The sequence below is a fragment of the Canis aureus genome, chromosome 31 (assembly GCF_053574225.1).
Source record: "Canis aureus isolate CA01 chromosome 31, VMU_Caureus_v.1.0, whole genome shotgun sequence".
Classification (NCBI taxonomy): Eukaryota; Metazoa; Chordata; class Mammalia; order Carnivora; family Canidae; genus Canis; species Canis aureus.
The window spans coordinates 37,476,409-37,503,854 of record NC_135641.1 but is presented as its reverse complement, the minus strand read 5'-3'; the positions used below and the strand labels follow the sequence as shown (position 1 = coordinate 37,503,854).

The following is a 27,446-nucleotide window of genomic DNA, read 5'->3' as shown; positions in this document are numbered from 1 at the left end:
TATGGGCCTCTTATCAGAAAGAGAGTGTACCTACCCTGTGGGTGGGGCAAGGGAGGGAGAAACAGAGAGAGGGAGAGAGAAGGGGGGAGAGAGAACAGTATTTCCAGTATCAGTTAGTTTTTGGGAGAAGTTTCTGAGAGGCCTTAAACAATAGGGTGTGACAATGCCTTTGATGGCACTTTTATGAGCAGTTCCTCCGTCAGCACTTCCGTTCAATTATGATCCTTTGATAAAAGCTGCGGACAGTAAGTTAAAGCATATTGCGATGGAGGCAGGTCAGTAGTGGCAACTCAGGCGTATAATCCAGGTAGTCTCTGGTAAAGTTCAGTGTGATGCCAGGAGAGAGTTTAGACTCCCTAGGGAGATGAGCCAGTAGCCTATAAGCTTAGATAATTATTCTTTTCCTTCCCTGTTATAATAATAGCTGACACTCAGCTAATGTTTACCATGTGCCAGGACCAGGTGAAGCTCTTCGTGCGGTTATTTTATTTAATTCTCATAACAGCCTGTAAGCTGGGCATTGTGTTTAGCCTAATTTAACAAATGAGGAAATTGAAACCTTCATAAAGTTAAAGAACTTACTCAAGGGCAATACATTTAAGGCACAGAAGCAACCACCATTGAGTTTATGATGGAAAACTCCTTTAGAAGCTAGCAGTTTGGGTATTGAGTGCACCTGTCTCTGTGTGTGTGTGTGTGTGTGTGTGTGTGTGTGTGTGTGTGTGTGTGTCCTAAAGCCTCATCCAGCCAACAGCACGCTGACAGTCCCCATGGTATTCCCCCTTGATTCCCAGTGGTATTTTGACCTTCGAGTCGAAACCTTTCCTACCTGTTCTTGACCTCTCCCCTACACCCAGTCAGCAATCCAGAGCTCAGGGGCGAGGCGGGGACCCTAAAGGAGTAAAAGTGGGCAGAAAATATGGTAAGAGATGGTGACGGACACTTTTCTCAGTGCTGAGTGCCGCGCTGGAGGATTAGGATTTTGTCTGCAGGGGGTGACGTCCACTCAGGGATTGTTAGCCCAGCGCAGTGTAGACTCAGACCTCCTGTCCCAGCAGTGTCGTTAACAGCATCCCCTTTCACTTTCAGAGGTGTCTCCCGTTGCAAAATGAATTAGAATGTTCCCTGCCACCATTCAACCTCTGCTGAGTATTGTCACATGAGAATTGGCCTCGTGTTGCCAGGTCTTAGTAGACCCAGATCCTTGATTTCTAAATGGTTCAAATGTGGAACACTCTGCATAGGCCAACACTGCAAGACTGCAAGGGCCAAAAAAAAAAAAAGAGAAAATGAGTTGGATTCAGCCCTGGGGCTGCCAGTTTATAACATCCAGTGTCCAGAAACAGCAAAAGTGAGAAAATCACCAAGAGGGTAAGAGAGGTGGGCCTGGCGTCTTTACGTCACTGAGGCTGTTCCTTGAGCAGTGGGCTTGAGGTGGGAGAGATTATAGGACTTCCCTTGGGCAGCTATAGTCTCACATTGTTGCCCTGGAAAAAACTGTCCTGTCGCTGTTGGAGGGGGAATTTGCATCAGGTAGGAAAGAAAATAAGAAATATATAAGAAATAAGAAAATATACTTAGAATTTTTAAACAGGTAAGTGGAGTTTCTCTCTGTCTCTTCATTTCTTGAGTTGTCTTTGTACTTGAAGTACTTAATGGGGTCTGTGGAGATTATTGGTTCTGTGAGAAAAAGGATTTGTACTCTTTGAAACTTTCTTTTTAATTTGTGGAGAGACTCAAATCTTATAGCATCCATGCCCATTACACTTTGTTCCTGAGGACCTGCTTATTGACAGAAATCCTTCATTTTCAACTCCTGACTAATTAGAAATTCTTAACTTCCACACTGTGTAGCTTCCTTAAAAGTATTTAAACTCCCGAACCAGATTGTATTGGAATATCAAGCTGAATCCATGCCACATCCCAAAGTGATACAGTTGTCGTTGATTGGGCATACTGTACAGAGTTCAAAACAAATCCTAAAAATAGTTATGTGAAGTTTTAGATATGAAAATAATGGGATCCAAAGCCAAAAAAAAAATCCTAAGGCTTTATGCATGATTTTTTTTTCCACAAATAGAAACCGTGTACAATTTGAGAGAAGAAAACAGACAACTAAGGAAAGCACACCAAGACATGCACACACAGCTTCAAGACGTCAAGGTAAAACAAGACGGAGCGTTTGACTGCTTGGCATTGGCCTGCTTTACTCTGTAGAATGGCTTGACCAGTCAGCCCCTAAGTGACCTGCATTACAAATCCACACTGTTATTCTGGGCTTTGCATAAACTAGAATGTGCCCAGTACTTTGACCACTTCTGCCCTGTAAGCCAAAAGATGGTCTGAAAAATCCAAACGTTTTCATTAGTAGCAAAACGATTCTTTGGCTAGGTGGTTGCCTTGTAATAAGCATTTTATTTGCCAAGGTTTATTAATAATGAAATATTCATTCCTTTGGTTTTGATCTCATTGTAAAGGATTGTGATACTTAGGTGTAGCGCATTTTCGGTTTCAGCAAATCGTCCTCTCTCTCCGACGATTTCTTAAACGTAGCAAGTGTCACCAGAACAGCAGACAAGCAGACAAGCAAGCTGCCTTTGGGTGTTCATACCACTGTCAGCAGCGGAAGAAGAATCTGTCTGGGAATGCTAAATCTCAACATGTAACATTCTTTTTTGTGTAGCAACAGCATAAGAATTTACTCTCGGAGCATGAACAGCTTGTAGTGACTTTGGAAGACCACAAGAGTGCACTAGCGGCTGCACAGGTTAGAAGGGTAGCCGCCTCTGTGGGTTCTTGTCACAATCTGCTTAACATTTCCGAATTCCTTTATGCATGTGGTCTCTGACAAGCCAATCTTGAGTGAGTTTCTTCGGACACACAGCTCTCCTGATCCTGAGGATCATGCATGCTTTCGAAATTCAATCAAGAGAATATGAAATCAGCCTTTGATGAGGTTTTGCACCGGTAGTGTGGTACCTGTGACCACTTCTATCCTACACGCAATGGGCTAATGCTTGTTTAAATCCCAGAGATGGTCCCATCTGTATGGTCTTTTGCCACTCTCTGACCTGTGGTGACTCTTCTTCTAGGATCTACAGGATTTTATGATGCTAGCTCCCAACTACATGACTGTCAGACTTTTTCTTCCATTCCCCCCTCCTTCGCTCCCATATTCCAGCCTACGCACGCTCCTTTTACGACCAGCCTTAGGTGTTCTTGGTCAAATTATGGAAAATAAGAGACCTCATGTCAATGGAGAAGGAAAAACAGGAGTCATAAATTCTGTTTGTTCAAAGCCTAGAACAGCCCCTGGCACAGAGCAGGCCCTCCGTGCTTATGCACTGAATGTGCAAGCGCACGAATACGGGTGTCGGAGAGCTTATGAAAGCGATACCATACTGTGTTTTACAGCTTTCTAGGAGATGCAAGTAAATAGGAATGGCTAGCTTAGCCACTGGGTTTGCACTTTTCTACTGTGGAAAGATTTAAGAGGAAAACCAGCTATCTGTCCTTAATCAGGAGACCGTGTATTATTTTTTGTCTTTATAAAATTATGAAAAGCATAACATGCTGGGCCCTGACCCATCTCACAGGCTGTAGCATCTGTTTGTGGGACTTGTTTTCAAGGTAGTCATTGGATATAATATCTCCCTATGAAGCGATAGCTGTGTGGTATTATTTTACACGTGTACAAATTAAATGGACTTTAGGAGATTGTTTCACTTAAAACCTTCTTTATACAATTTTTACCAAGTATTACTTTATTTGAGGCCGTTTTTCATGCAAACATTGTGACAAACCGATTTGAATATTCTGTGTGCTGTGATGGCCACAAATCTCAGACTAAGCAACAGCCCAATTTTTAAATGTAGCCGAGTGGGGGAAAGCAAGAACAAAATAGAATTTGAGTTTACAGTGTGTCTGGGATCATCATAAGAACTTTTCATACAGGATTTTATTTAATGTTCGCAGTCTACTTTATAACATTGTGCCCTTTTTTATAACCAAATGCAAGGAAGTCAAAGGGAAAATAGCTGGCCTAAGATCAGCGACCAGAACTGAGGTTAGAGCTTAGGTCCTCTTGACATCACGGTCACGGGTAACTCATAAGCTGGTGTTTTTGGAGACTTCCCTGCATCAAGTTAGCTGGGCCTTGTCCCAGACCTACCGAGTCATAGTTCCTAGGATGGGGGCCCCGGAGATTGCATTTTTAACACGATCCTTCATGATTCTCAATGCACACTAATGTTTGAGAGCTGCAGCATAACTGCTTTCAAATATGTATCTCGGAGGAGGAGAAAGAAGAAATATTTACGAAAAGTGTCACTATGTGGACAGATGTCTTTTTTTAAAGATTGCCTTTGACCTCTAAAGTTGGTATGCAAGTGTTTTGATAGATCTCTGGGATAAGGGCCACTCACTGTTAGCCATGTGGCATACCTTTGTACGAATTATAAGGAAGCGCTCCCCTGAGACAGATTTCATAAGAAAACTTCTTCACCTTTGTGTGAGTTGGAAAAAGAATTTAAAAAAGCCCCTCTTCGTCAGGGTGGAAGAGCAGTCGCTATGCCAGGGTGCACGGCTGGGGCAGCGGGAGCGCCAGCTGGATTCCAGCCTCCACTCAGCTGCTCTGTTGTGCGCACTGTCTGGGAAACTTGTCCAGAAAAGAGTTCTGTGGTTTTTGTGTGTGTGTCTATGTAGGTGTGTGTTTACACACACAGAATCTCTGTTTTAGGACAACAGTGTTGGTGCATATGATGAGCTAAGTATGAGCAGTGTCTATTGATTTTCTTAGTTAAGGTATTTGATTTTTTTTCCCTGCCTTTCTAGCTCCTGGTATGAAAAATATTGTGCACACACACACACACATACACACTGCACCACATATACACAGATACGCCCATATGAGTATATTGTATTTAATACTTACATGAGTACCTTTATCACCTTAGAAGAGGGAAGGTTCACAACGAGGAATAAAAATCTAGGCTCATTTCATGCCTACGCTGTTGCCTCCCTAAATCTGCAGAGCACAATACCAGAAGCCTTCTGGAGAGTGAGGGACCCTATTTGAGCACAGGTTGATGGAGGGGGTGGGGAGTAAGGGGGTGGCCTGAGCGATTTATATATATATTTACTTATTTTAAACTTCGGATTCCTTTTCACTGGAAAACATTACTCAGACCAATTTGGTAAAAGATATCTGCGCTTGTATTTATATAATTGTGTGAATTTTTAAACAGATTTTTTTTAATGCTATAACACTGGTTGCAAACTGCCTTGTGAATAATGGTATTTATACCACAAAGTTATTTATAAGAATTCTGACTGTTTAACATAGCATGAGAAACTAACATCTGTCTTAGATATTTTTTCTCTGTTCCCTTGATGTCTAATTCTCATTTGCATGTGCTTAAAAATGGGTAAGCATGTCCAAGTAAGAATAGCTAATGCATGGAAATAATCTGCATATTTTTCCTAATTTGTACGTAGGTAAAATATCTTAGCCTAGGCTTCCAGTGAACCCTAATGTCCATCCATGAACGATCATGTCTCTTTCCCTCCTCACATTGTACAATTGGCATCCGATTGTGCAATGTATACACAGACGCAAGTTGCAGAGTATAAACAGTTGAAAGATACTCTGAATCGGATTCCAAGCCTTCGAAAGCCAGAACAAGCAGAGCAGCCGAATGTGACCCAGGTGACACATTCTCCACGAGGCGACAACACAGCCAGGGAGAACACAGCCGGAGAGCCACGGGAGGTAAGAGGCGCCAACTGCTCTTCCACGGTCGGGTCACTTCCCCGTCATGCTGTCACCAGGTGAACGGCTCTATATATTGCCACCTCTTCCTGTGCAACAGTGGTTCTCAAATTTGCACGTATATCGGAGCCCCCGGCAGAGCTGTTTTAACGCAGATAGTTGGGCCCTAGCCCAGAATTTCCAGTTCAGTTATTTTGGGATGAGGCCTGACGATTTGCATTTGTAACTGATTCAGCTGGTCTGGGGAGGATGCTTTGAGAACTCCTGCTATAGTGTTTTCTGGGAAGGAAATACTGGCTTTGTTTATTCAGGTGGGTTTATTGGTTTGAAGAAGCTGTTGTGTCTGAAGCTTTTTTTTAACCTCTTTTTGTTCTTGTCGTTTGGCTTTTTGGGGGGTTGGAGTGAGAAGACTGAATGATCATGAGGGTGTTTACAGCCCACTCGTGTTGAAGTTGCTGATACAGTCGAACTTGATGCTTTGTTCCACACAGAACAAGCCAAACGTTGTATTTAAGAGGTCTTTATAAAGCCATCAAAGGTATGAGTGCTAGTCTCTTAATCCACCCTTTTTTTTTTTTTTAAATTTCTGCTTTTCATAAAAATTGAGGTTTTGCCGAAGACTATCTTATAAGAGGGACATCCAAAGTAGGGTCATCCTTATCTTTAATTCTCACATATTGTTGTTTTAATCACATGCATAAAAAATGGCAAATATGGCTATGTGTCTCCCCAAGGAAGTTGTTTTTAACAGTGAATGTTTGAGAGCTGTGTCCTGAGTTACCATCTTATGGGAATCATTCAGTTGCTGTGAGAGGACCTCATGGAAGCCTTCATTCCTTTACAGACGGGACCTTCTGTGTCCTTCTGGACCCTTCTCTGCTACTATTAAGAAGACATGACCAGATCCCTGGCCTGGGAATTGGTTCTGTTCTCTCTCCTGGTCTCACTACCAGTTTACTGGATTAATTTATCTTTTAATGCCTTAGACCTTCAGTTTTTTCATCTGGGAGGTGGGGTTGGTAGTTCTCTGCTGTCACCTTTCTCATGGGAATGGCTGTGGAGATAATTGGCACGTATCTGAAAGCACTTAGGGCCCCTTAGAGAAATATTTCGTATAAAGCCAGGGCAGTATTAGGTCAAACGTGCCAGGTATGTGAGGACATTGGTAAGACATATCTCCAGAAGTTGTCCTCAGATGTCTGAGAGAGGGCTTTCTTCCTCCATTCATTTCACTCATTCATTCATTCATTCATTCAATTAATCAATCCAGTTTCTCAGTTATAGTTCTGCTAATTTAAGAAGAGGGCTTCACGTTTATTTCAATTTGGAAGAACAGTCTGACCAAAGATTGGACGAGGGGAGGAGTGATATATTTTCTTATGATATTGTATCATCTCTTCTTTGCCCCTCTTTTCTAAGTAATGAAGATCACATGGAAATCTCTGAAACTTTAAATCCAGGAAAATCCATTTAAATCAACCAATTTTAGAAGAGGAGTCCTCTGTAAAAAGATATGCCTTTTTTTATGTTGACTTTTCTGTATTAGCGATACAAAATACAAAATATTTCCTCTGATTTACGAGGAAATGCTATTTAGTACATAAAAAAAATATTTTCTTATATTTGGTTTAATGAGCACTATTTGCAGCTACCATGGGCATCTATTAGTAATGGCAATTTTTTTTATTAGTTAATAAAAAATAAACCCAATTCATCTTCAACTTGATCTTGTCCTTCTCTTTCCAAATTATATATTTTTTTAAAGTTTTATTCATTTAAGTGATCTTTACACACCTCCATGGGGCTCGAACTCACAACCCTGAGGTCAGGAGTCACACCTTCTTCCAACTGAGCCAGCCAGGTGTCCCACTCTTTCAAATCCTTATTGAAAACAGAATTTACATTGAAGCAGGTGACATAGACACTGCATTACTTGAAGGCTGAGGGATTTTTTCCCTTTTGTTTTAAAGGAGAAACAGGAGTTAGATTGCTTTTGAGGGAAGGGTCTGCTGAGATGTGGTCATGTGCAGGCTTTACTTTTGAACTACTTAACCGTATTGTTTCTGAGATGAAATTTTGCTTATGTTCTCTCTCTTTTATAAGTGAGATGACATAGTGAGAAGCATTAAGTGACTCCACTGCAGCCATACTTTTCAGTGAGGACTCTCTACTTCTAGACGCCAGGGTTTTGTTTATGTTGTAACCCCATAGAGATTATGTCACTGTTTTCAAAATGGAAGAGTGTCATTTCCAGTGATGTGCTTGGCCTAGGTGTCTCGAAATAGTGATGCGTGGCAGACACATGAAGCAGTTCGCAGGAGAACAGAAGAATCAAAACTTTACCCTCCCACCCAGAAGGAGGCAGACTTTCAGGCTCCAGCAGATCTGAACCAGCACGACGCGGAACCCCGAGAACCCGAGGAGCGGCAGGTGGAAGAGGAGCACAGAAAGGCCCTGGAAGAGGAAGCGATGGAGCAGGTCGGGCAGGCTGAGCATCTGGAGGAGGAACACGATCCATCTCCAGAGGAGCAGGATCGGGAATGGAAGGAACAGCATCGGGAATGGAAGGAACAGCATGAAGCCAGAGAAGAAGCCAACCTTCTAGGGGGTCACGCTCCGGCTGAGGTAAGAGGTCATCCACTTCCTGTCCACCAGGATGATGTTTTGTCAGCTGGGATAGGGAACGTGGCTTTGCTTGTAAACACTGAAAAAGCCTCCCCATATCTGACAGTCTCTCAAATAAAAATTGAGGGACTTCACTAAACGTTGAATGCACATGCTTAAGCTTTCTATTGTAATGTTCGTGGCTTAGCTGCTCACATGGCTCAGGAAGATGCCCGGTGGGAGGAGAAGGCTGCTGTCGGTGTGTGTATTTTCTTTGCGAGCAGCACATCACAAGGGAGCATCACGCTCCCTTCCTTGAGCAGTAGGAGGAGGCATGAGCGCCTGACTGGGCACTTCCCAGAACGTGCTCAAGTCCCACCGGCATCTTGAGGCCGAGAAGGGTCTCATTTTCTAGACTCAAAAGCCTCCCTGTCCTTGTTCATTTACTATCAAATGGTAGGTTGGCTTTTGCACATTCATCTTCAAGGTGGTTATTAAGTTGTCAAAAGGCTGATCTTAGCACTTAAGAATGCCCCACTGGGTGAGTATGTTTAACCAGTCCCTGCTCTGGCTCCCCCTACAGAGCCTGCCTTCTCACAGAAGTAAGGCTTTTTCCCTTTAGAAAATCCATTTTTATGAGACATCATACTTTAAAAGAACTGGAAGCAACACTGAGCGCAGAGGGCTGTCTCTCTTCTGCTGTCTCTAAGCCGATACCTAGCAGTGGGCTACTTGGCCTTTCCATAGATGCTGATCACCTTTTATTTATGACTCTGAAGCTTTGTGTGGCCTCAGACTCTAAGACTTCAAGCTGGTTGAGGCTCTGGGCTGAGTAGATGCAAAGGCCTCTGTTGTACTTCCACATTGTTGCACACTTCGCATGGAGAAGCCTCTCCCAGCCTTGTGTCCCTCATAGCTTTCTTCAAAAGTAATTCCCCCGTCGGTTTGATTTCCCTCACCCCTGCACCTTCTTTCCTTTGGTGAAAATTGCTTGTGCTTGTGTTGGTTGGGAGAGAGGGTGGGCAGGAGAGAGTGGTGGGTAGCCCAGTGGGGAGCAGAGTTTAAGGATTCCTGCATCAGTTCTTCCTTTCATTGGAAGGTACTTTGTTCTCATGCATTCTCTTTTTCTTTGAAGACTTTTTTTTTTTTTAAGATTTTATTTATTCATGAGACACACAGAGAGACAGACACAGGCAGAGGGCGAAGCAGGCTCCATGCAGGGAGCCCGATGTGGGACTCGATCCCAGGACCTCAGGATCATGCCTTGAGCTGAAGGCAGATGCTCAAGTGCTAAGCCACCCACCACCCTGGCGTCCTGAAGAATTTGGTCTTTGTCTCTCCACAAATATCTGAAATTGGCTTTCTTTTTTCTTTTCTTTTCCTTTTATCTTTTCTTCTTTCATTTTTTTATTTTTCTTTTCCCTTTTCTCTTTTCTCTTTTTTCTTTTCTTCTTTCTTGGCTCAGGGTAGCCTGAGATTGGTTATGCACTCCTAGTATTAATTGGCATCCTTGCATCTTCAACTCTTCCTGGAAGCACTGCCCCAGTTAACGTGAGGTCCCCAAGCACCCGCTTACGGCAGAGCCTTGCGAACATAACACTTAATTACGGTCCAAAACGGCGTTCTTCTGTTGTGTCCCCTTCCTCGTGAGAGGGAGCACACTGAACACCTGCCGGGACGCCGGCCACTCCGGGCGATCGAGGGTGGGAGGCAGGCGCCTGGGGCCTTTGCATCTACTCACCTGACTCCAGGGGTTCGCTCCGCCGGCCCTGCCTCCTGAGCCTGTCGTGAGAAACGAGGCGGAGGCGCCCCAGAGGTCCCGATGCCTTGCTCAGCTGCAGCTCGTTGTCCCCCAGGTGCGTCCTTCGGCCGGGCCGGCCACCAGACTCCGACCGGCGTCCGAGGAGCAGCTGGAGCAGCGGCCGAGGGAGCAGCAGGAGGCCGGGCGCCAGCAGAGGCTGCAGGGCCACGCGTGGAGGCAGCGGCAGCAGCAGCTCCTGGCCGGGGCGGCCCGGCAGAGGCAGGCGGGCCCCGAGGACGGGCGGCCGCGGCCCCCCGAGCAGCTCCGGTAGCCTCCTGGCCCCGCCCCGTGTCCTCCTTACTTATTTTTAATTTCTGAAGATCTTATTAATAGAGAGACAGAGTGAGCGAGAGAGGGGACACAGGAGGGACAGGGGAGGGGGAGAAGCGGACTCTGCACGCAGACTCCGCCCTGAGCTGGGAGCCCAACACGGGGGACTCGAACCCGGGACCCTGGGATCATGACCTGGGCACACCCCGCCCCCCCCCTTGATCCCATCAGCAGATGGCAGTAGCTTTGTGTGTGTGTTACCTGTGAGCCTGAGGGGCTCCCCTGGCTGGGGCAGGACGACGACTTGAAAGTTAAACGTCCAGATGTTTAATTTTTAAAATAAATGTTTTTTTAAACATTTTTAAATAAATGTCCCCCCCCCCCCCGATTAAAAATGTTAGGTCTCTAAGCTTAGTGTAGCTCTCAAAATAACCTAGCAGGTTTGGTGATGACTGTGTTTTACTTCATCACTTCAAAGGTGTCTTCGCTCTTTCAAGGCATCCTTTGAAATCGTATCTGGAATCCTTACGAAGCCTGATAGCAAAAGGTGTAAAAAAAAAAAAAAATCTGACTCTTTAAGAAAACGTGGAAAAATGCATTTATTACTACCGTTAAATATAACTGACTTATGGCCAGTTGTGCTCCTTAATTTGTCACTGGACTGATCATGTTTGTGCCGTTACAGGCAGCAAGCTCGCTACGATGCTATGGATCATGATATCGTCCAGGGCGCGGAGGACCAGGGCATCCAAGAAGAGGAAGGAGGTGGTGAGACTTCTTAGATGATGCATATGTTAATTGGATTACTTGGTAATACAGATTATCAACCCAGTGCAGTGGGCACGTGTGAGTACACACAAGGGAGGTCTGTGTGCTGCGTGTCTTTTTTTGTTGTCGGTGTTAGGTGTTTGCCGGTCCTCCGGAATGGTGCTCGTTGGTGGCCCAGACTATTCGAGATCATGTATTTCCTTTCTGATGTTTTTCCTGTCGTTTAGGCTTTTTGTATACGGAACTGTTATTTCTGACACATTATCCCCGGGCTGCTGTACTCTGGGAAATGGCTCCATTTTCACCTTACCTTGAAAGCCTTTGGATCATTGCCTTTAAAAGTTTTTCAAATTAAGGCAATAGTAGCTTTCACTGGTGGTGAGCGGCTCCTGTGTAATTTATCAAATATCACTTGCTGTGTAACAACTAGAAAGTAGCCTCTCTGGCAACTCTAACACTCAGACAGGTATCCTTTTTTTAAAAGAGCCTAAAAGAAGGTGATTACCCAAACTCTCTGCATAGCCTCTTCTGATATTTTATAGCCCTTATAGTCAAGGAATCGTTTTCCTTATGTCCCCCTGTACGGCACTTTAAGCTTTTTTGTTCCATTATCAGTAAGACGGGAGAACAGTTTGCTCTCTTATTTATTTAATGAATCCCTTGGTGCACTTGAAACCTGATGGTAAGTTACCTTGCATCCCTATTTTCTGTAAGCTAAATACTCTCTATATACTTAACCTTTCCTCTCACAACTTACTTAAAAAGTTGTTTGTTCTTCGCTTTGTACGCTCTTATCTAAATTTCCTTTATGGAAATTTTTTTTTTCCCCCGGAAAAAAAAATTACGTTTTGCTTTAAGCAGCAAGTAAATGTGTGTGCGAGATGCATCTTTGTGGTGGCCGCCCTCATCGTTGCCATATCGGACCACACAGGATGGGCTAGATTGGCTTTGAGCTCCACAGATGGGGTTGTTCTTTCTTCCGTCTCCTGAGACGTTACCATCTTCTTCTGGTTCCCTGCTGTTTCCTCTCATGGTACCCCAAATAACCTGATATAGCAGCAGCGTCCAGTGGACTGGGCTTTCCTGTAGTGAGGAAGTTCTGGTTATCGTTTGCATCACAAGGAGGGGGGGATGCAGCTGCCCTCATAAATATTTGTTTTAGAAGGTAAGCATGGCATCGCTTACCCACGCTATCTCCTGAGACACACAGTCTGGGGAAGGGAACATAGTTTTATTCAGAAAAGCTGAGATGTATGCTTTGCAGTGAACTAGCCTCTCTGGAGGAGAGATTGGGTGAAGTGGTCTGGAGGAAAGCCCACTGGGGGCTTTTCTGGGACTGAAGGGGCACAGTCCCGTCCGGTTCACCTGCACTGATGTCATCCCTTCGATTTGCTAGCCTATGAGAGGGACAACCATCACCAAGATGAAGCAGAGGACGACCCAGAGAATGGACGTGAGCCTCAAGATCACGGGCCCCACGAAGCTGATCCGGAGTCTGAGGCAGATGTAAGTGTCCCCTCTCTTGGTCACCACACTTGGAAGCCCCCAAGGCGGGAAGGAAACTCAAAGGTTTGCCCGACACCAAGCCTCTGGCTCCAGCTCCGGCTGCAGATGTGTCTGTTATGTCGGCGCAGAAGGAAGGTGGCTTGTGTGATGGCATAAGCAGTGTCGCTAACTGTAAACCGAGGGTGCTTGTGTGAGGAGACCGGCCCAGAAGTTGTTCCGGGAAAACGTAGGAGGAGTTTCCCTCTGCCAACTTCTATATTAGTAAAAGTAAGACTGAGAAAAGCAATATTGAGAGGCTCGAAATATGCAGTCATTCTGAAAGATTTTAAAAAAAAAAAAGAGCAAGTGTGGGAGTTAGAGAACTGGAGGAAGGAAGCTGACCATTAGGGGCCCATTGACCAGCGCGCTGGAGCACTGTGTGTGTCGTGTGACTGTCATCTCCCAGCAGGCAGGGACCATTTTAATTAATAACATCGGTAAGGACGTGTAGCTTGAGAAATGAAAAAAAAAAAAAAAAGACAAAACTGCTCAGGTACCATGGGGCTGTAGCAGAATTAGAATATAAATTGGTAGAGACCTACTAACGGGGAATGTTCTTTGTGTTTCCTGGGAGAGGACCCCGACCAGGCAAGCAAGTGTCCAGTGAGTGTGTTCTCGTGCATGTGTGTAGATGCGTTTTACAACTTACTGTCCTCTTGTGCTAGTAAGTCAACTACTGTGCTTGTGAAATTCAGTCGATGCTGTCATATGGGTCTTGCTTGTATGGAAAGAGGGATCCATATGGCTCTGTGACAGTCATTGGGAAAGCTTCCTGATAGCCACCTCAAGTCCCCGGGTGACTTTTCTACGTGTGCGAGGCTGTGGCAAAGCACAGTCCTTCTGTGGTCACTGGAGCCGCGCTTGTGACAGTTCGCTCAGGAAAGAGCAGGTGCTCCAGAGAGCAGGACACAGCTAGAGACTGTGACAGGACGAGAGTCTGTAGTCACAGCGGCAGGGGAGCAGGTGTGCCTGTCTGAGAGGGATGGAGGGGCAGCAAAAGGACGCCTGTTCCAGGCACCGGCCTCTGGGGCCTGCCGTGTACCTTGGCTACTTGACTATAACCCTTGACTCTCCCGTCAGCGGTTGACAGGCTCTGGAGAACACACTGGTGGCCTTCCTCCCATTCCTTCTTTTAATTAGAAAGTGTTAGTCTAATTGTCTCTCTGTCTCATCTATTTTCAATTTTTTTATATAATTAAAAAAATTTTGTCTGGCTTCACTGAGTTATAACTGGTCGTCCGTTTGATTTGGATGGAACAACCTTGCCTATTCAACTTTATTTATTACTTGGTTAGGGTTGGACCCAAACGTACTTGGTGTGTACGTTTTGTGGGCCCTTGCAAAAGCTTTGGGTACTTTTTTTCCTGAAGAGAATGTGTTACGTTTTTCCCATGCTTTCACACGCACTATCGATAATGCACAAAAAGAAATCTTTACAACAAGAGATTGTGGAGTGATTGGCGTCGTGTGAAGGTGATGCTTTGTCACTCTATATTCCCAAGAAGAGTGTCATCTGCACTTGCAAGAAGTGTACAACCGGGGGTATGCGCACAATAAGTCAGCGAGACCGCGCGCTGAGCTCTTGACCACGTTCAAGGCTCCGAGGTGAATTGGATTGGAGTAGAATCGTGTTGTCGGGAGAACACCGACGGAGACCAAATCTCACTCTGAGGCCTCCTCTCTGGGCAGCATTTGCCACTTCGGTTAAGTGTCCTGTTGGTGACCCTGGAGTGATCAAGAAGCTCCCGCAAGCATTACCGTTTCTGCCCAGCTCGGGCTTTAAAATCTGAATCTTTATGAGGACATGCATTATTTTGAAAGGTGCTCTGGGAGTTTGAGTGGAGGAAAATAGAGATGACTCTCAGGTTGATATCGTGAAGGGCATTTGTGGAACAGCAAACCCGAGAGCTGCTGTGCGGGACGGCGAGCGGGGGAGAGGTTTTTCAAGATACGTTGCTGAAGACTGGGTTAGCTCGTTTGTGTGTGTGTGTGTGTGTGTGTGTGTGTGTGTGTGTTTCCTCCTGTCTCTGGCTGCTGCAGTGTCTCTCTTTCATGGTGGTGTGTGTCGTACAGAAATTTGTTCCATGCTAGAAACTGAGTGCTTGCATTTGGCTTAGCCCCTTGTCTCCTCCACAGCCGCTTTCTTGGGTCCTCTGTGGTGGGGCCTCCTCGCTCTTTGCCTACTGTCCACCCACTTAACACGTGAAACATTGCTTGTGTCTGTATCAAAATCAACATACTCACCAAAGGAGTTACAGTTTGCCCATCTCCATCCCTCATCTTAATGATTTCTCCTACTTCGTCTTTTAGCTTTTTTTTTTTTTTTAATGATAGTCACAGAGAGAGAGAGAGAGGCAGAGACATAGGCAGAGGGAGAAGCAGGCTCCATGCACCGGGAGCCCAACGTGGGATTCGATCCCAGGTCTCCAGGATCGCGCCCTGGGCCAAAGGCAGGCGCTAAACCGCTGCGCCACCCAGGGATCCCCTTAGCTTTTATTAACTACTTCTCTCGCTGTCCGTTTGTCATGCTCACATTTCTCGTGATCGAATTTGGGGGACCGTTTTGGAATCGCTTGCAGACAGCAGGCGCTGTTTGTTCTGATTCCGTCAGCCTCTGACAAACAAAGCCGAGGTTTTCTCTTCTGACAGTGGGATGTGCACTTGCGAGTCTTGGCAGGGATAGATCTGAACAGTCTGGTGAAGGACGATTTCATTTTCCGCCAGTGTGTGGTCTTTCCAGTGACATTAAATTTGATCCTGGATGTCGAAGTAGTGGTTGCTTTTTATTAAAATTTTGCAGAGGGCAGCTGCAGAGGATATAAACCCAGCAGATGACCCCAATAATCAAGGCGAAGATGAATTTGAGGAAGCTGAGCAAGTGAGAGAAGAAAATTTGCCAGATGAAAATGAAGAACCAAAGCAAAGCAGTCAAAAGCAAGAGAACGGAGAAATGGAGGAGCATTTAGTGGTAAGCAGACGCTACTACAGAGGGTTTAAATCCGGGCATCTTAGTAGTAACTGCTTGGTGGATGCAGGGTTAGTCCAAACACACACTGACGGAAGGTTTGCCTCTTTGGTTGGTTTTTGAGCCATTGTGTGAAATGTTAGGCCCACACTGAGAGAGAGAGAGGGTGACACACCTCCTAGGTTTTGTGTTGGGAAGGATTAGTCATCATTTCCTGGCCACCGATGCATCAAAAGTACATTTTTTATGGCAGCAAGCCTGCCCTCCCTTTGAGCGTATTGTAAAACTCATCTCCAGTGTTCAGTAACCTGAGCTTCCCCTTTTTGTTTCAACAGATGGCAGGAAACCCAGACCAGCAGGAGGATAATGTTGATGAGCAGTACCAGGAAGAGGGAGAAGAGGAGGTAGGGAGGCCAAACGCAGGCCCCTGATCAGGCTGCTTGGTGCATCGCACTCACCTTAAGCGGCGGCATCGGCTTTGACACGCCTCTGTAGACACCTGCAGAAAAACATAGGCAGGATGAGAAAAGGGTGCTTTCAAGAGGAAATGGACCATGGAAGTAGAGACATTTGGTTAGGAGGTAACAAAAACAGGGCCATAGACTCCTTCCTTCTGGTGCTCACTAGAAATTTTGAACTAAGAGAGACATTCGGCCTTCTAGGAACGGTAGACTTAGGTCTGTGTGATCTTTGTAAGAATATTTTCTCCTGTTTCTGTTCCTTATAAAAGAGAGAAGAGAAAAAAAAAAAGAGCAAAAAAAAAAAAAAAAGAGAGAGAAGAGCAAAGCTTTGCCTATTGTGGGGGGGTCTGGTGTAACTCCTGTAACTTGCTCTGTAGACATTGCCATAGTTCCGTCTCACAGGGGTGCCCCACAGTGTCCATCAGGGTACACTTGGCAGCCTCCAAAAAAATTGTTAGAGTCTCTACATTTTGCTGCTTCCCTCCTAAGAATTTCATGTCATGATGAAATTTAACAATACAGAAAGGGAAAAATATGTAAGGAGCTCAGTTGAATAAAATGCATTTGGGTGGAATTTCTTTCTTTCTTTTTTTTTTTTTAAGATGTTATTTAGTTCATGTTATTAGAGACAGCACACGCGCATGGAGTGGGGAGAAGGAGCAGAGGGAGAAGGAGCGAGAATCTCAAGCAGACTCCATGCTGAGCACAGAGCCTGACACAGGCCTCAGTCTCACCACCCTGAGATCAGGACCTGAGCCGCAATCCAGAGTCAGCTGCTTTAATTGACTGTGCCACCTAGGCGCCCCATGGATGGAATTTCTTAAATTTCATTTTGGTTTCCTTTTCATTGGAAACTTCTGGCAGATTATTGTTAGTTAGTTTTATAGAGCACCTATCGGGGTGGCACATCTGTGCAAGCGATGGATGGGTGCAGTTGGTTGTGGCTGGTGAGTCACAGTGCTCTACTCTACGGATCACCGAAGCTCCGTACCTGGGGACCTGCTATGAAAGAGGCCAACGCCCCATGTTTCGTCTCTCTCTGGCCCAGTAAATGGTCCACTAAATTCAAACTCTAGTTCAGAGGGGTTTCTCAGCCAGGCTTCTTGCCTTTGTGGGGCTTTGGCCCGAAGGGGAACTGCATGAATAGATGGACAAGTGGCAGCCTAGACCAATCCCCCCACCACCCCTGGGGATCCCGCTCAGAATACATGCGCCACTACACTCGTGTGCACAGTTCCCCCAACCAGCCCTGCTTTTTTATTTTTGCCGTATTTGTTGTCCACTTCGCAGACCTAATGCTAAAATTTGCACTTATCCTGGAAAAATAGAAAAGGATGGTGCTCTTTACAGCCATTGGCGACACATAGCTCTAGTCACACGCACTCTAACTGGTTTGGACTTTCTGTTCTTTCTCTGTTCTCATCCTACTGTTCATCCCTATCAAGAGCCTGAGCTATGTTGTCACAAGAGTTAGAAAAATTAGCAGTCTTGAATATTAAGGCATTTGGCAAGAAAAAGGTATTTGTCTGGACTTCTCTTGTAACAGGATGTCTGGACAAATATTATTCTGTTTCATTGGGTCAGATGCCAGGGATCTGGGAGGGATTAAAAGAGAAGAGGTTCACCTTGACTTCTTTTTAAAAATGCAGAAGGGTAAACATAAAATTTTAATCAGTATTTACTGGTTACTTTTTTACCTTCATATGATGTCAATTAAGGTGAAGAGAGCACTCCTGTATCCGAGAGGGATCAAGGATAGGGGAAAAAAGAAAGAGACATGAGGGGTGGAGAGTGGTGACAGGTCGACGTGAGGACCACTGCTCTTTGTCCCTCATGTGGGCTGAACCCACCAGAGCCCTTTACTCTCCCTGTACCGGGCCCCAGATCCTGCTTCTCCTTCTCTGGTTCCCTGCTCTGAATTCCTGTTTGGTGTCTCGGCCCCACTTTCTGACCCTCTCTTGCTCTTATATAGGCTCAAGGTTGTGCACCCTCCCATGTAGGGGTGCTCTCAGCCTGCCTTTTCCCTCCCCATCCCCAGAGGCCCTTGCACAGGCTGTGTTGCCTTCCTCAGGCAGTTCCTGAGATGGTCAGCTGTTGGATCTTCCCACCTTTTCCCATTATTCCCAGTTCTTCCCTGGAAAAGGGAGAAGAGTGGTTCCCAAATACCATTTAAGGACTAGCAATAGAGATGCAGTTCTCACCAGACTGCAGCAAAATGAGAAAGAGAGGAAGGCAATATGTGCAAACCCATTTCATGTTGTTTGTAAGTGATGCACATGAGACATTTGTGGGATGCTCTGAAGACCATGCACCACCATGTCATATGCGTCCTTATCTTCACTGAGCCTCAGAGTCTTCTAGCTGCCCCAGCAGACCACAGGGAGGTACGGTCCCCCTCCCGTCCATCCCATGTCACCTGCCTTCCATCAGCATTTGCTCCTAGGGAGGGAGTGCGTCTTGCCAGGGCCCTCCCTGCTCAGAGGTATAGCCCATCACACTTGTGACTTGAGCTCAGAGAATAGGACCCAAGACGAGTGTGCCATTTGGAAATTTGCACTATCCCCACATTTTTTTTTTTTTAATCTTGGTGCCATAGCATTACCCTTCTAAGACAGAAAAATGATGGTTATGAACAAGCGTTCGTGGCTTCTTGTTTGGGACATTCATGTGGGGATCCCATCCGTATGTTGCTTACTTTCTAGACTTTTTATCTGCTCATGAGTAAACAAGACAAATTATGGCATTTCCAAAAAGAGTTATGGGTGCTTAAAAGTGATTGAAATGCTCAAAAATATATATACGCTACATGACCACTTGAAAACCCTGAGTGCTCATTTTCTCCAAATATAATTGGAAATAGGTCCATCTGAACACTCGTGGGAGAGCGCGCACTAGGTTATTTGGTACATTCAGTGGGACTGGGAGCCTGTGGGTGCCCATGGCACAGAGCCGGCCAGGCAGCACACACGTGACCCGTGACCCCTGACTCAGCCAGCAGTGGTGTCCCTCACGAGAGCCACTGGTGCTGAAGGCCTTTCCTTTGTCACATTCCATCCCCGTGTTTGGACCCCAGAATTCTGGATTGCTTCAAGTTCAGCCTTCTGGTCCGTGGTGTCTCATCCTATGGCATCTTTGATGTGTAACACCAAAGCCCATTTTGGCCTCAGTAGATCTGTCTTATTTTGACAGTTAAACTTTGCTGCATCATATAGGGACCATTTCTAAAATGCCCCAGACACTAGATTTCAGTGAATTCAAAATGAGTAATGAGGAGTAGTGTTGTAAATCTCTGACAAGATGTTTGCATCAGCTTTATCAAGATGCTAAGGAGGGTCGAATGTGGAAGACCTAATTGGTGTGTCTCCATTAGAAAGGAGTCACCTTTGGCTTCTCTTTTTAAGTCTAAGTATCTTTGAAAATTAGAAATGCCGTATCATTTTGTTCCTTTTCAGTAGTGCCTTGTGAGATGAATTTGCATTACTTTTGTCCCAAACATGAAGAATATATCTTGTATTTATCAATAAATTTGAAAATCACAAAATCTTTATTTGTGGTTCTCTCTAAAGAGTAACTTACAGAGGGCTTCTTACCTCAGAATCTATTGACAGCTGGTAAACAACCCAAATTTTCTATAAATAGATCTCCAGGGAATAAAAGAAGGAATTTATGCAAGGGTGTTCATCTCTAGCCAGAGACGTTCTTAATCCCCTAGTCATTGTCACTCAAGCTAGTAGCTCTCACTATTAGCTGTGGCTAAGAGTCACCTTGGAGAGTGTGTGTGAAAGGCACAAATTCCTGGCTCAGACCTTACCCTTGAAGATTTTGATCTTACCTGTGGAGGAACCTAGGAATTATTCCAGGAACACACTGTTTGGAGAAGCATTCCTCGGACAGGTGGCCACAGGTAGACTCAGCGGAGTCTGAATCTCCTGAAACTACTGTGTAAAATGATGTGTATTTGTGCCTATGTACATACATTTGCATTTCTTCCCAAAGTCTTAAAAGGGCCCATGACCCCCTGCCCTCCCTCCCCCTGACAGAAACTTAAAAATCACTGGTTTTATCACACCTTTTTATTTTACAGATGAGGAATTTGAGCCTCGGAGAGGTTGGCTAAGTTTTTGGAACTCACCAGCTTGTTATTGTTGGAACCATGATTGGAGCCCCCCCCCCGCCCCCCACGTCTGATTTTAGAGGCTACTGTACTTTAGTATAACAAGCACAGTAACTAAGTAATGGATACGGGCAAGTTCTTTGTAGAAGTTAGTGAATGCAGAAGGAATGGTGAAATTAGAGAGTCACCATTTCTGTAACCCCTAATTAAAACAAGTGACTTAGGAGCCAGTCATCAATGGATGATATCACTAGGTGAATGGAGGTCAGGGAATTTTATCATGGAGCATCCGGATGAGGCAGTTGCCTTCTGAGTGCGCTGTCCGACTTCAGTCTCAAGAAAAGTGGGACGAGTGTTACGTGCCTTTTGGTGTGATGAAAAAATAAATCTGCAGCATCACCTTTGAAAAATTCTTGTTTTGCAAATTGAATTCATGTAAGTCTTTAACTTCCTTTTGTAAGAAATGTGAGGTCTAGAGGAATGAGTTAAGTCATAACTTTAAAGAAGCTGGTGAGTCCAGAGTGTGGGTCATTCTATAGCAAAACAAGTCAATAGCATTAAGGCAAAAATGCCTTCCATCAGCATTTTCTCCTAGGGAGGGAGTGCATCTTGCCAGGGCGGAACTGATGTTAGGCATGGCCTTTGTTTGGATAATGATTAGGCTAAACCAGCTGTCAATAGACATTTTGAAGATAATCAGGAAAATGCTAAGTAGGAGCTAGACTTTAGATGGTACCATGGGATTATTTATCAGGTGACAATGGCATTACGATTATATAAGAAAACGACCTTGTTTTTAGAGAGACATGGTGAGGTGGGTAGGGGTGAAATTACAGGACGTCCAGATGTCCATGCTGTAGGCAGACATCCACAGGCTGCCAGTGCCACTGAATGTAGCCAAATAACCTTGTACGCGCTCTCCCATGAGTGTTCAGATTGACCTATTTCCAATTATAGTTGGAGAAAATGAGCACTCAGGGCTTTCAAGCAGTCACTTAATATATATATATATATATATATATATATATATATATATATATATATATATATTGAGCATTTCAGTCACTTTTAAGCACCCATAACTCTTTTTGGCAACGCCAAATTTTTAAATAATAGGTCATCAAAAACATAAAGAATACTGATTGATAGGTCATGCGGGAGTGGCAACGTTGAGCTAACTTTTGAGCCTTGTGGATGGCTGTAAGGAGTTCAGTGAATTACTTGCTTTGCTTGTGCTTGCTTGCAAATTTTCCTAATAGAAACAAGTGACCTTATTTTTATACAGCCAGCATTTGGGAGCCAAGGTTTTAATCCAGGTCTGTCTGTCTCTTAAGCTCCGCCACCGGGACATGTAAATACAAAGAATGCCCTGTGCCTCTGTCCCCAGAATGTATTTATTGGATGCCATTGTAGTTCAGTGGCTGTGAGTCTGGCCGACACTGGGCTGATTAGAAGAGGTTCGTAAAAGCTGGGCTCTGTCTAGGGCGTCTTTGAAGGGTCATCGTTGTCAGCTCATAAGAAGCCAGGTTCCTGCCAAAGCTTGTGCGGTGGGTTGTGCTTCATTCCTGTCACACCTGGGCTGGACACCTTGAGGCAGCCCCTGATTTGTTCCTCTTGCATTGTAACACCTGCGTGCTTTCCTTCCCCTGCCCATTTCTGGGATTTTTAACACTCCTCCCCCACCAACCAAATTTGGTAATTCTCTGTGTTGTTCAGGAAGACCTACTCTTACACCCCTGTCGTAGGACAGGTTAGGTTTTCTTGTAGTCCCAGGACTCCACATGACGCTTAATGGATGGGCAGCAATTTTTTGAAATTCAAGTGACTCCAGTCTTTTGGCATACCTATGGTTTTCAAAATGGTTAAGCTAGAAAATATTTTACCTTGTATTTTTGTGGAATGTAACCATTAAATAGAGACTAGTCTGCAAAAATATTCGGATGCTTTCTTTGACCTGTGTTTTGAAAAAAATAGTTGGGACCCATGACAGATACATAATAGTAATGGCTAAAATAAAAATAGTGCACTTAAAATTACTTAAAACAGTAATAGCACACATAAAGGAAAACTACTTAAAACTACTTCTACTTGGGCAGCCCGGGTGGCTCAGTGGTTCAGGGCACTCTTCAGCCCAGGGCATGATCCTGGAGACCTGGGATCGAGTCCCACGTTGGGCTCCCTGCATGGAACCTGCTTCTCCCTCTGCCTGTGTCTCTGCCTCTTTCTCTCTCTGTCATGAATAAATAAATAAAATATTTTTTAAAAGAACTATTTCTACTTAAGTAGAAAACTACTTAGAACAATGAAGAGATGTAGGGATTTGGGGCAGTTTAGTAACTATTTCAAGAAGAAATTGAAATGCTTGTGTTCTGGGTTCTAGATATGTTAGCCAGAGAACTTTATATTCTTAATTATAGGATTAGATGTACACCTTTTTTTTTTTTTTTTACTACATCATGTGCATGTAATAAGGGTGTCTGTTTTCTGTGTCTTTAACAGAGCAGATGCTTTTTGTGTTCATTCACTTATTCATTCATTGCCTCATACGTTCATCAATATTTATTAAGCAGCTGCAGTGTGCCAGGTATGCATCTAGGAATGGAAGACAATTGAGTGTAAGAGAGACGGTTCTTTCCTTCCTAGAACTCACATTCTATCAGAGCCTTGAGACTTCTAGAGTTCCTCCATTTGGAAAAGGGGAGTTTTTAATTTTATAAGCTGAATTTCTTCAGGTGCTATACTTGCAGGATTAACACTTATTCAAAGAAATGAGAAATTCAGACACGTAAGTCCTAGGCTCTAAATCAGTGGCAATGATTTTTTGTAGGGGGTGTATTACACATCTCTCCATAGCTAATAGACAAATCAGGTCTCTGATTCAAAAAGACTTGTCTTTTTTTCAAGCTTATTTTTAGTTTCTGCTACTCATTTTTTTAGGATTCTGTTTGTTTATTTGAGAGAAAGAGTGAGAAAGAAAGTGCATGCACAAGCGGAAAGGAGGGGCAGAGGGAGGGAGAAGCAGACTCCTGGCTGAGCAGGGAACCCACATGGGGCTGGATCCCGGGACCCTGGGATGGATAATGACCTCAGCGGAAGGCAGACTGACACTCAGCCAGCTGAGCCACCCAGACTCCTCATTTCTGCTACTTTTAACGAACATTTTAGAAATCAAAATATGTTCTTGCATAAGAACGTATTATATGTTCATATCATAATATATTAAATGATAAAAAGGGTCACCTAGTATCTCTGGTTTCTTTCAGGCTCAGGAAGATTTGACTGAAGAGAAAAAAAGGGAATTGGAGCATAATGCTGAAGAGACCTATGGGGAAAATGAGGAAAACGTACGTACAGGACAGAGATGTCCACTGCGTGCTTGTACATGTGTAGGAGATACGTGTGGCCAGTTGGGTAGGTACCAGTGGGTACGTTTCACGTGCTAGTGGTTTAACAGGCCAACATAGAATTAGGAAAACTGTGACAGTATGAGGATTAGGAAAGACTAGCACTGCTGCGTATCTGAACATTTTTCTGCACTCATTTCCTTTCTCTACAAATGAATAACTTCACATTTTTTTAAAAAAAGGAATTATTTATATCACCCACTCTATCCCCTATCTCTTCGTTTTTCCTTTTATCTTTAAGGCTGATGAAAAAAACAACGATGGCGAAGAACAAGAAGTTCGAGATGACAACCGCCCCAAAGGCCGAGAGGAACCCTATGAGGAGGAGGAGGAGGAAGAAGAAGATGGGGTTGGGGCTGCAGAGAAATCACAGCGAAGAGCGGAAATGTAGCAGTGCCCCACCTCACGGACGGTGCTCAGCCAACGGATTATTTTCAAGCTGCTCAGAAACAAATCTGCCTACTGAAACTCTAGGATATTTAATTACAAAAATTAAAAATTTAGACTTTTTTTTAACTTTTGTATTAGAAATGCTCATACATTTATATGAATATATTTTGATAACCTAGGTTTAGAGCTTCTTTTATATTTAAGCTAAACACAAAGGAGAAGAAAAACAATAAAGCAAACCTTAGCCTTTGAATCTCGTTTTCATAGATCATGTGATGTTGGAAAGGGCACCGATTTTGTATATTTCAGCTTGCTCCTTTTCTATCTTCTAGTTTCCAGGTGTTCGGTTGTTAGCCTTGAAGAAAATACAGGATTTCAAATAGGGAATATTGCAAAGCGCTGTGTAGCCTTTGAGGAGAATGGTCAGTTTATTAACTGCTGCCTTTCTGAGGTTCTTGCGTATAGTTCTGATGGAATCTTCGTCCCTCTGTCTGTCTCTGGAATAAGATCCACTGCAGACTGACGTACAACTGGAAGGGCATTTTGATTATACAGACGTTGTTTTTCAGACTCTTCATATCAGTTAGAAAAATGTTTGGCTTTACCTCAAATCACAGCCGTTCTGGAAAGGAATTGGATTTTAAAAGGAGATGGTACCTAAACTCGCGCCACAGTGTTCTGGACTTTGATATTCCGGTATTCAAACAAGATGGGACACAGCAGTGTATTAACCTTCTTGAAGGACTGACACCTTGTTTAGTAACTAATTTAGTGTGTGTGTGTGTGGGTGGTATGGTCTTCGGGAGCACACCCTTCAGTTCTACTGAAATCATCTAGTGATATCCTTGTTTCAATATCTAGTTCTCTACAGTAATATATGTATTTCCCCATCAGCTCTGTTCCTCATTATGTAATCTCTTTGATGACAAGTATGAATATGAAGGCATTTCAGATGATACAATTGAATAGGATTATTTTTTGAAAACTATACAATGAAGTACCCATGATGATATATATGATAGACCCTCATGATTTTTCTGTTTTCAGGGACCCAGGCCTGTGTGATGCCCATGGATGGCATTTTAATGACTACAAAAGTCCCCTAAAATTAAAAAAAAAAATCAAAAATTTCTTTTGAGATCAAGACATATTTGTCTTTTTACATAAAGATTTTTAAATATCTAGAATTAGGTTATATAATTCATATGTGTGTGGTTTTTATAGTAATACACTCAAATTAGTAAAGACAAATTTAATTTCTACCATTGTATGAATGTAATGTTAGTTTTTAATAACCACACTCATGTATGGTTTTGATTATCCCGGTGGAGTGATTGTGTATGTATGCATAGGAATGTTTTGTTCAAATGTATTTTGGATTTTCAATAATCATGAATCAAATTTTACCTTTATGTATAAAAACCCTTTATGTAATGTAAAATGTATAATATTGTACATAATATTCAGAATACAATTATTTTGGTAAATTAGTTTGTATTTTTAATGTCCCAGTTGCAGTATTTAATTATTTGAACCACCTTGAAACTTGGTAATCATCAATAAAGCTATAAAAAGCAAGTGGTAAATCTTTTAAAGTCCTTGATTTCTTATTTCTGATCTTATTCTTCAGTTGTTTTTCATAAAGAGAAACATTTTAGGAGGCACCAGCCTATATGAATGAATTATAAAATGCCCTCCCCAACCTTTTCCTACTTTCCTTCTCTCTTTAATTGGAGTGGTACTTTATTTTCCCCCTTTTCCTAAAGAAAGAGCTAAGAATTGTTATTTGTGCTAGTTCTTGGGGAAGAAATGATAACCAGGTACAAAAATGTAAGAGACTATCATGTGAGCACACACAAAACAAAAAAACTATTAAATCCTCCCTTGGAAAGCAACCATCACGAGCCATTGTACTCTGTATGACACCAAGTTATAGTCCCATTCTAGCTAGTGTTTGGAAGAAAACTAATCAAAGTTGAGCTACATTAATGAGATGAGCAGAAACAAAATGTCACTTGTATTTATCTTGCCAATTAATCTGTGACTTTTGGTGCAGCTGATAAATCAAAGGATTTGGTCCCAGTGACATAATCAGAAGGGGGAGGAAAGGTCACATTTATTAGGGATGAGTACAATGGAACACAAAAAAGCTATGTTAGTACAATGTAATGACAAGATATTTCTAAGAGTGATTTTAAAAGATCCTGGAGTAAGAGTATCTTCTGAGCCACGGGTAATTCACAGCAACTCGCTTCATAAAGGAAAATTATTGACATCAAATGCCTTCATGACGCAGGAGGTGTGCAAACAGGATCCACTGTATACCTCTGGCGATCCTTTAAGGTTGATGGAATCCCCCATCTTACAGCTGAAGAATTTTGCCCTCCTGGAGCATTTGACATTGCTTAGCTGCTTTGAGTTCTTTGTTTTGTTTTTATTCCTACACTGTGGTGCATCCACGCTATGGCATGTTGCACAGCCGTTAACCAAAAAATATGTCAATTTATATTCTTGAATTCTCTTCTGTCTTCTATTGGACTGTCTCTTCCTAGTTTTCTGCTTACCATCCTGGCTACTTTTTCTCAAGCTTTTCTTCCTCCCCCCCCCCCCCCCAGGATTTTCTGCTTCTATCTGCCCTTAAATATTAGTGTCCTTCAGCTTTTGTCCTGGAGGTCTTTCCTCTACAACCCTCTCCCCATCCATGTCTAAGACCCATGTTTCCTGATCCATTTCTTTAGTCCGGCTTTTGAAGACCTGTTCCACTTCAGATTTATAATTTTTAAAGCTGAATTTGTCTTTTTTCCCTGCCTAAAACCTACTTCTAGGTTCAGCATCTCAGTTCACTAAGTTTCCCAAAACAGACACAAAGCTTGTCCTCGATTCTGTCTTCACTCCCTACAGATGCTACCAAGATTTCTTTAAATTTGACCTTTTTTTTTTTTTTTTTTTTTTTCCATCTTTACTATCCTGGTTCTGGCTGCTGTTACCTTTTTTTACTTGGACTATTACAACAGTCCCTTAACCTCTCTCATTTGCTCTTTCCCACCAATCCCTAAAATCTGTGCCAGTGTGATTTTTCTAAAGATAACATTAACACTCCCCCATTATAAAGTTATTTAATAAGTTGCTATTCCACATAAGAAAAATTACGAACTCTTAAATATAACTTACATAATCATGATCTGGCCCCATCTTAGCTCTTCAACCTTGTTATTTTCATTCTAATACTGAATTATAATAAGTCTGGCTCGTCTTTGTGAAATACATTCCTCTCTTAATGTCTTGTAAGCCACCTTAACTAATGCCAAAGCTTGTTAATGCAGAATAGCTGGTGTCCATGTTCTCAGTCGTGTG

General features: G+C 43.5%; 1 protein-coding gene across 4 annotated transcripts in view; it reads left to right on the top strand.

The window, feature by feature from the left end:
* GOLIM4 (golgi integral membrane protein 4) overlaps positions 1-25,678 on the top strand; it is a 79,100-nt gene extending 53,422 nt beyond the window's left edge. The window contains exons 6-16 of one of the 4 annotated variants that reach the window (XM_077880228.1): positions 2,081-2,163; positions 2,684-2,767; positions 5,612-5,770; positions 8,042-8,395; positions 10,231-10,442; positions 11,131-11,210; positions 12,610-12,719; positions 15,559-15,726; positions 16,059-16,127; positions 23,562-23,642; positions 23,944-25,678. In XM_077880228.1, coding sequence (XP_077736354.1) covers positions 2,081-2,163; positions 2,684-2,767; positions 5,612-5,770; positions 8,042-8,395; positions 10,231-10,442; positions 11,131-11,210; positions 12,610-12,719; positions 15,559-15,726; positions 16,059-16,127; positions 23,562-23,642; positions 23,944-24,093 — 1,550 coding nt within the window. In that variant the 3' untranslated portion in view covers positions 24,094-25,678. Of the gene's footprint in view, positions 1-2,080; positions 2,164-2,683; positions 2,768-5,611; positions 5,771-8,041; positions 8,396-10,230; positions 10,443-11,130; positions 11,214-12,609; positions 12,720-15,558; positions 15,727-16,058; positions 16,128-23,561; positions 23,643-23,943 lie in introns of all 4 variants that reach the window. The other 3 variants (XM_077880227.1, XM_077880230.1, XM_077880229.1) reach the window with 3 other exon arrangements.
* Positions 25,679-27,446: the final 1,768 nt, after the last annotated feature.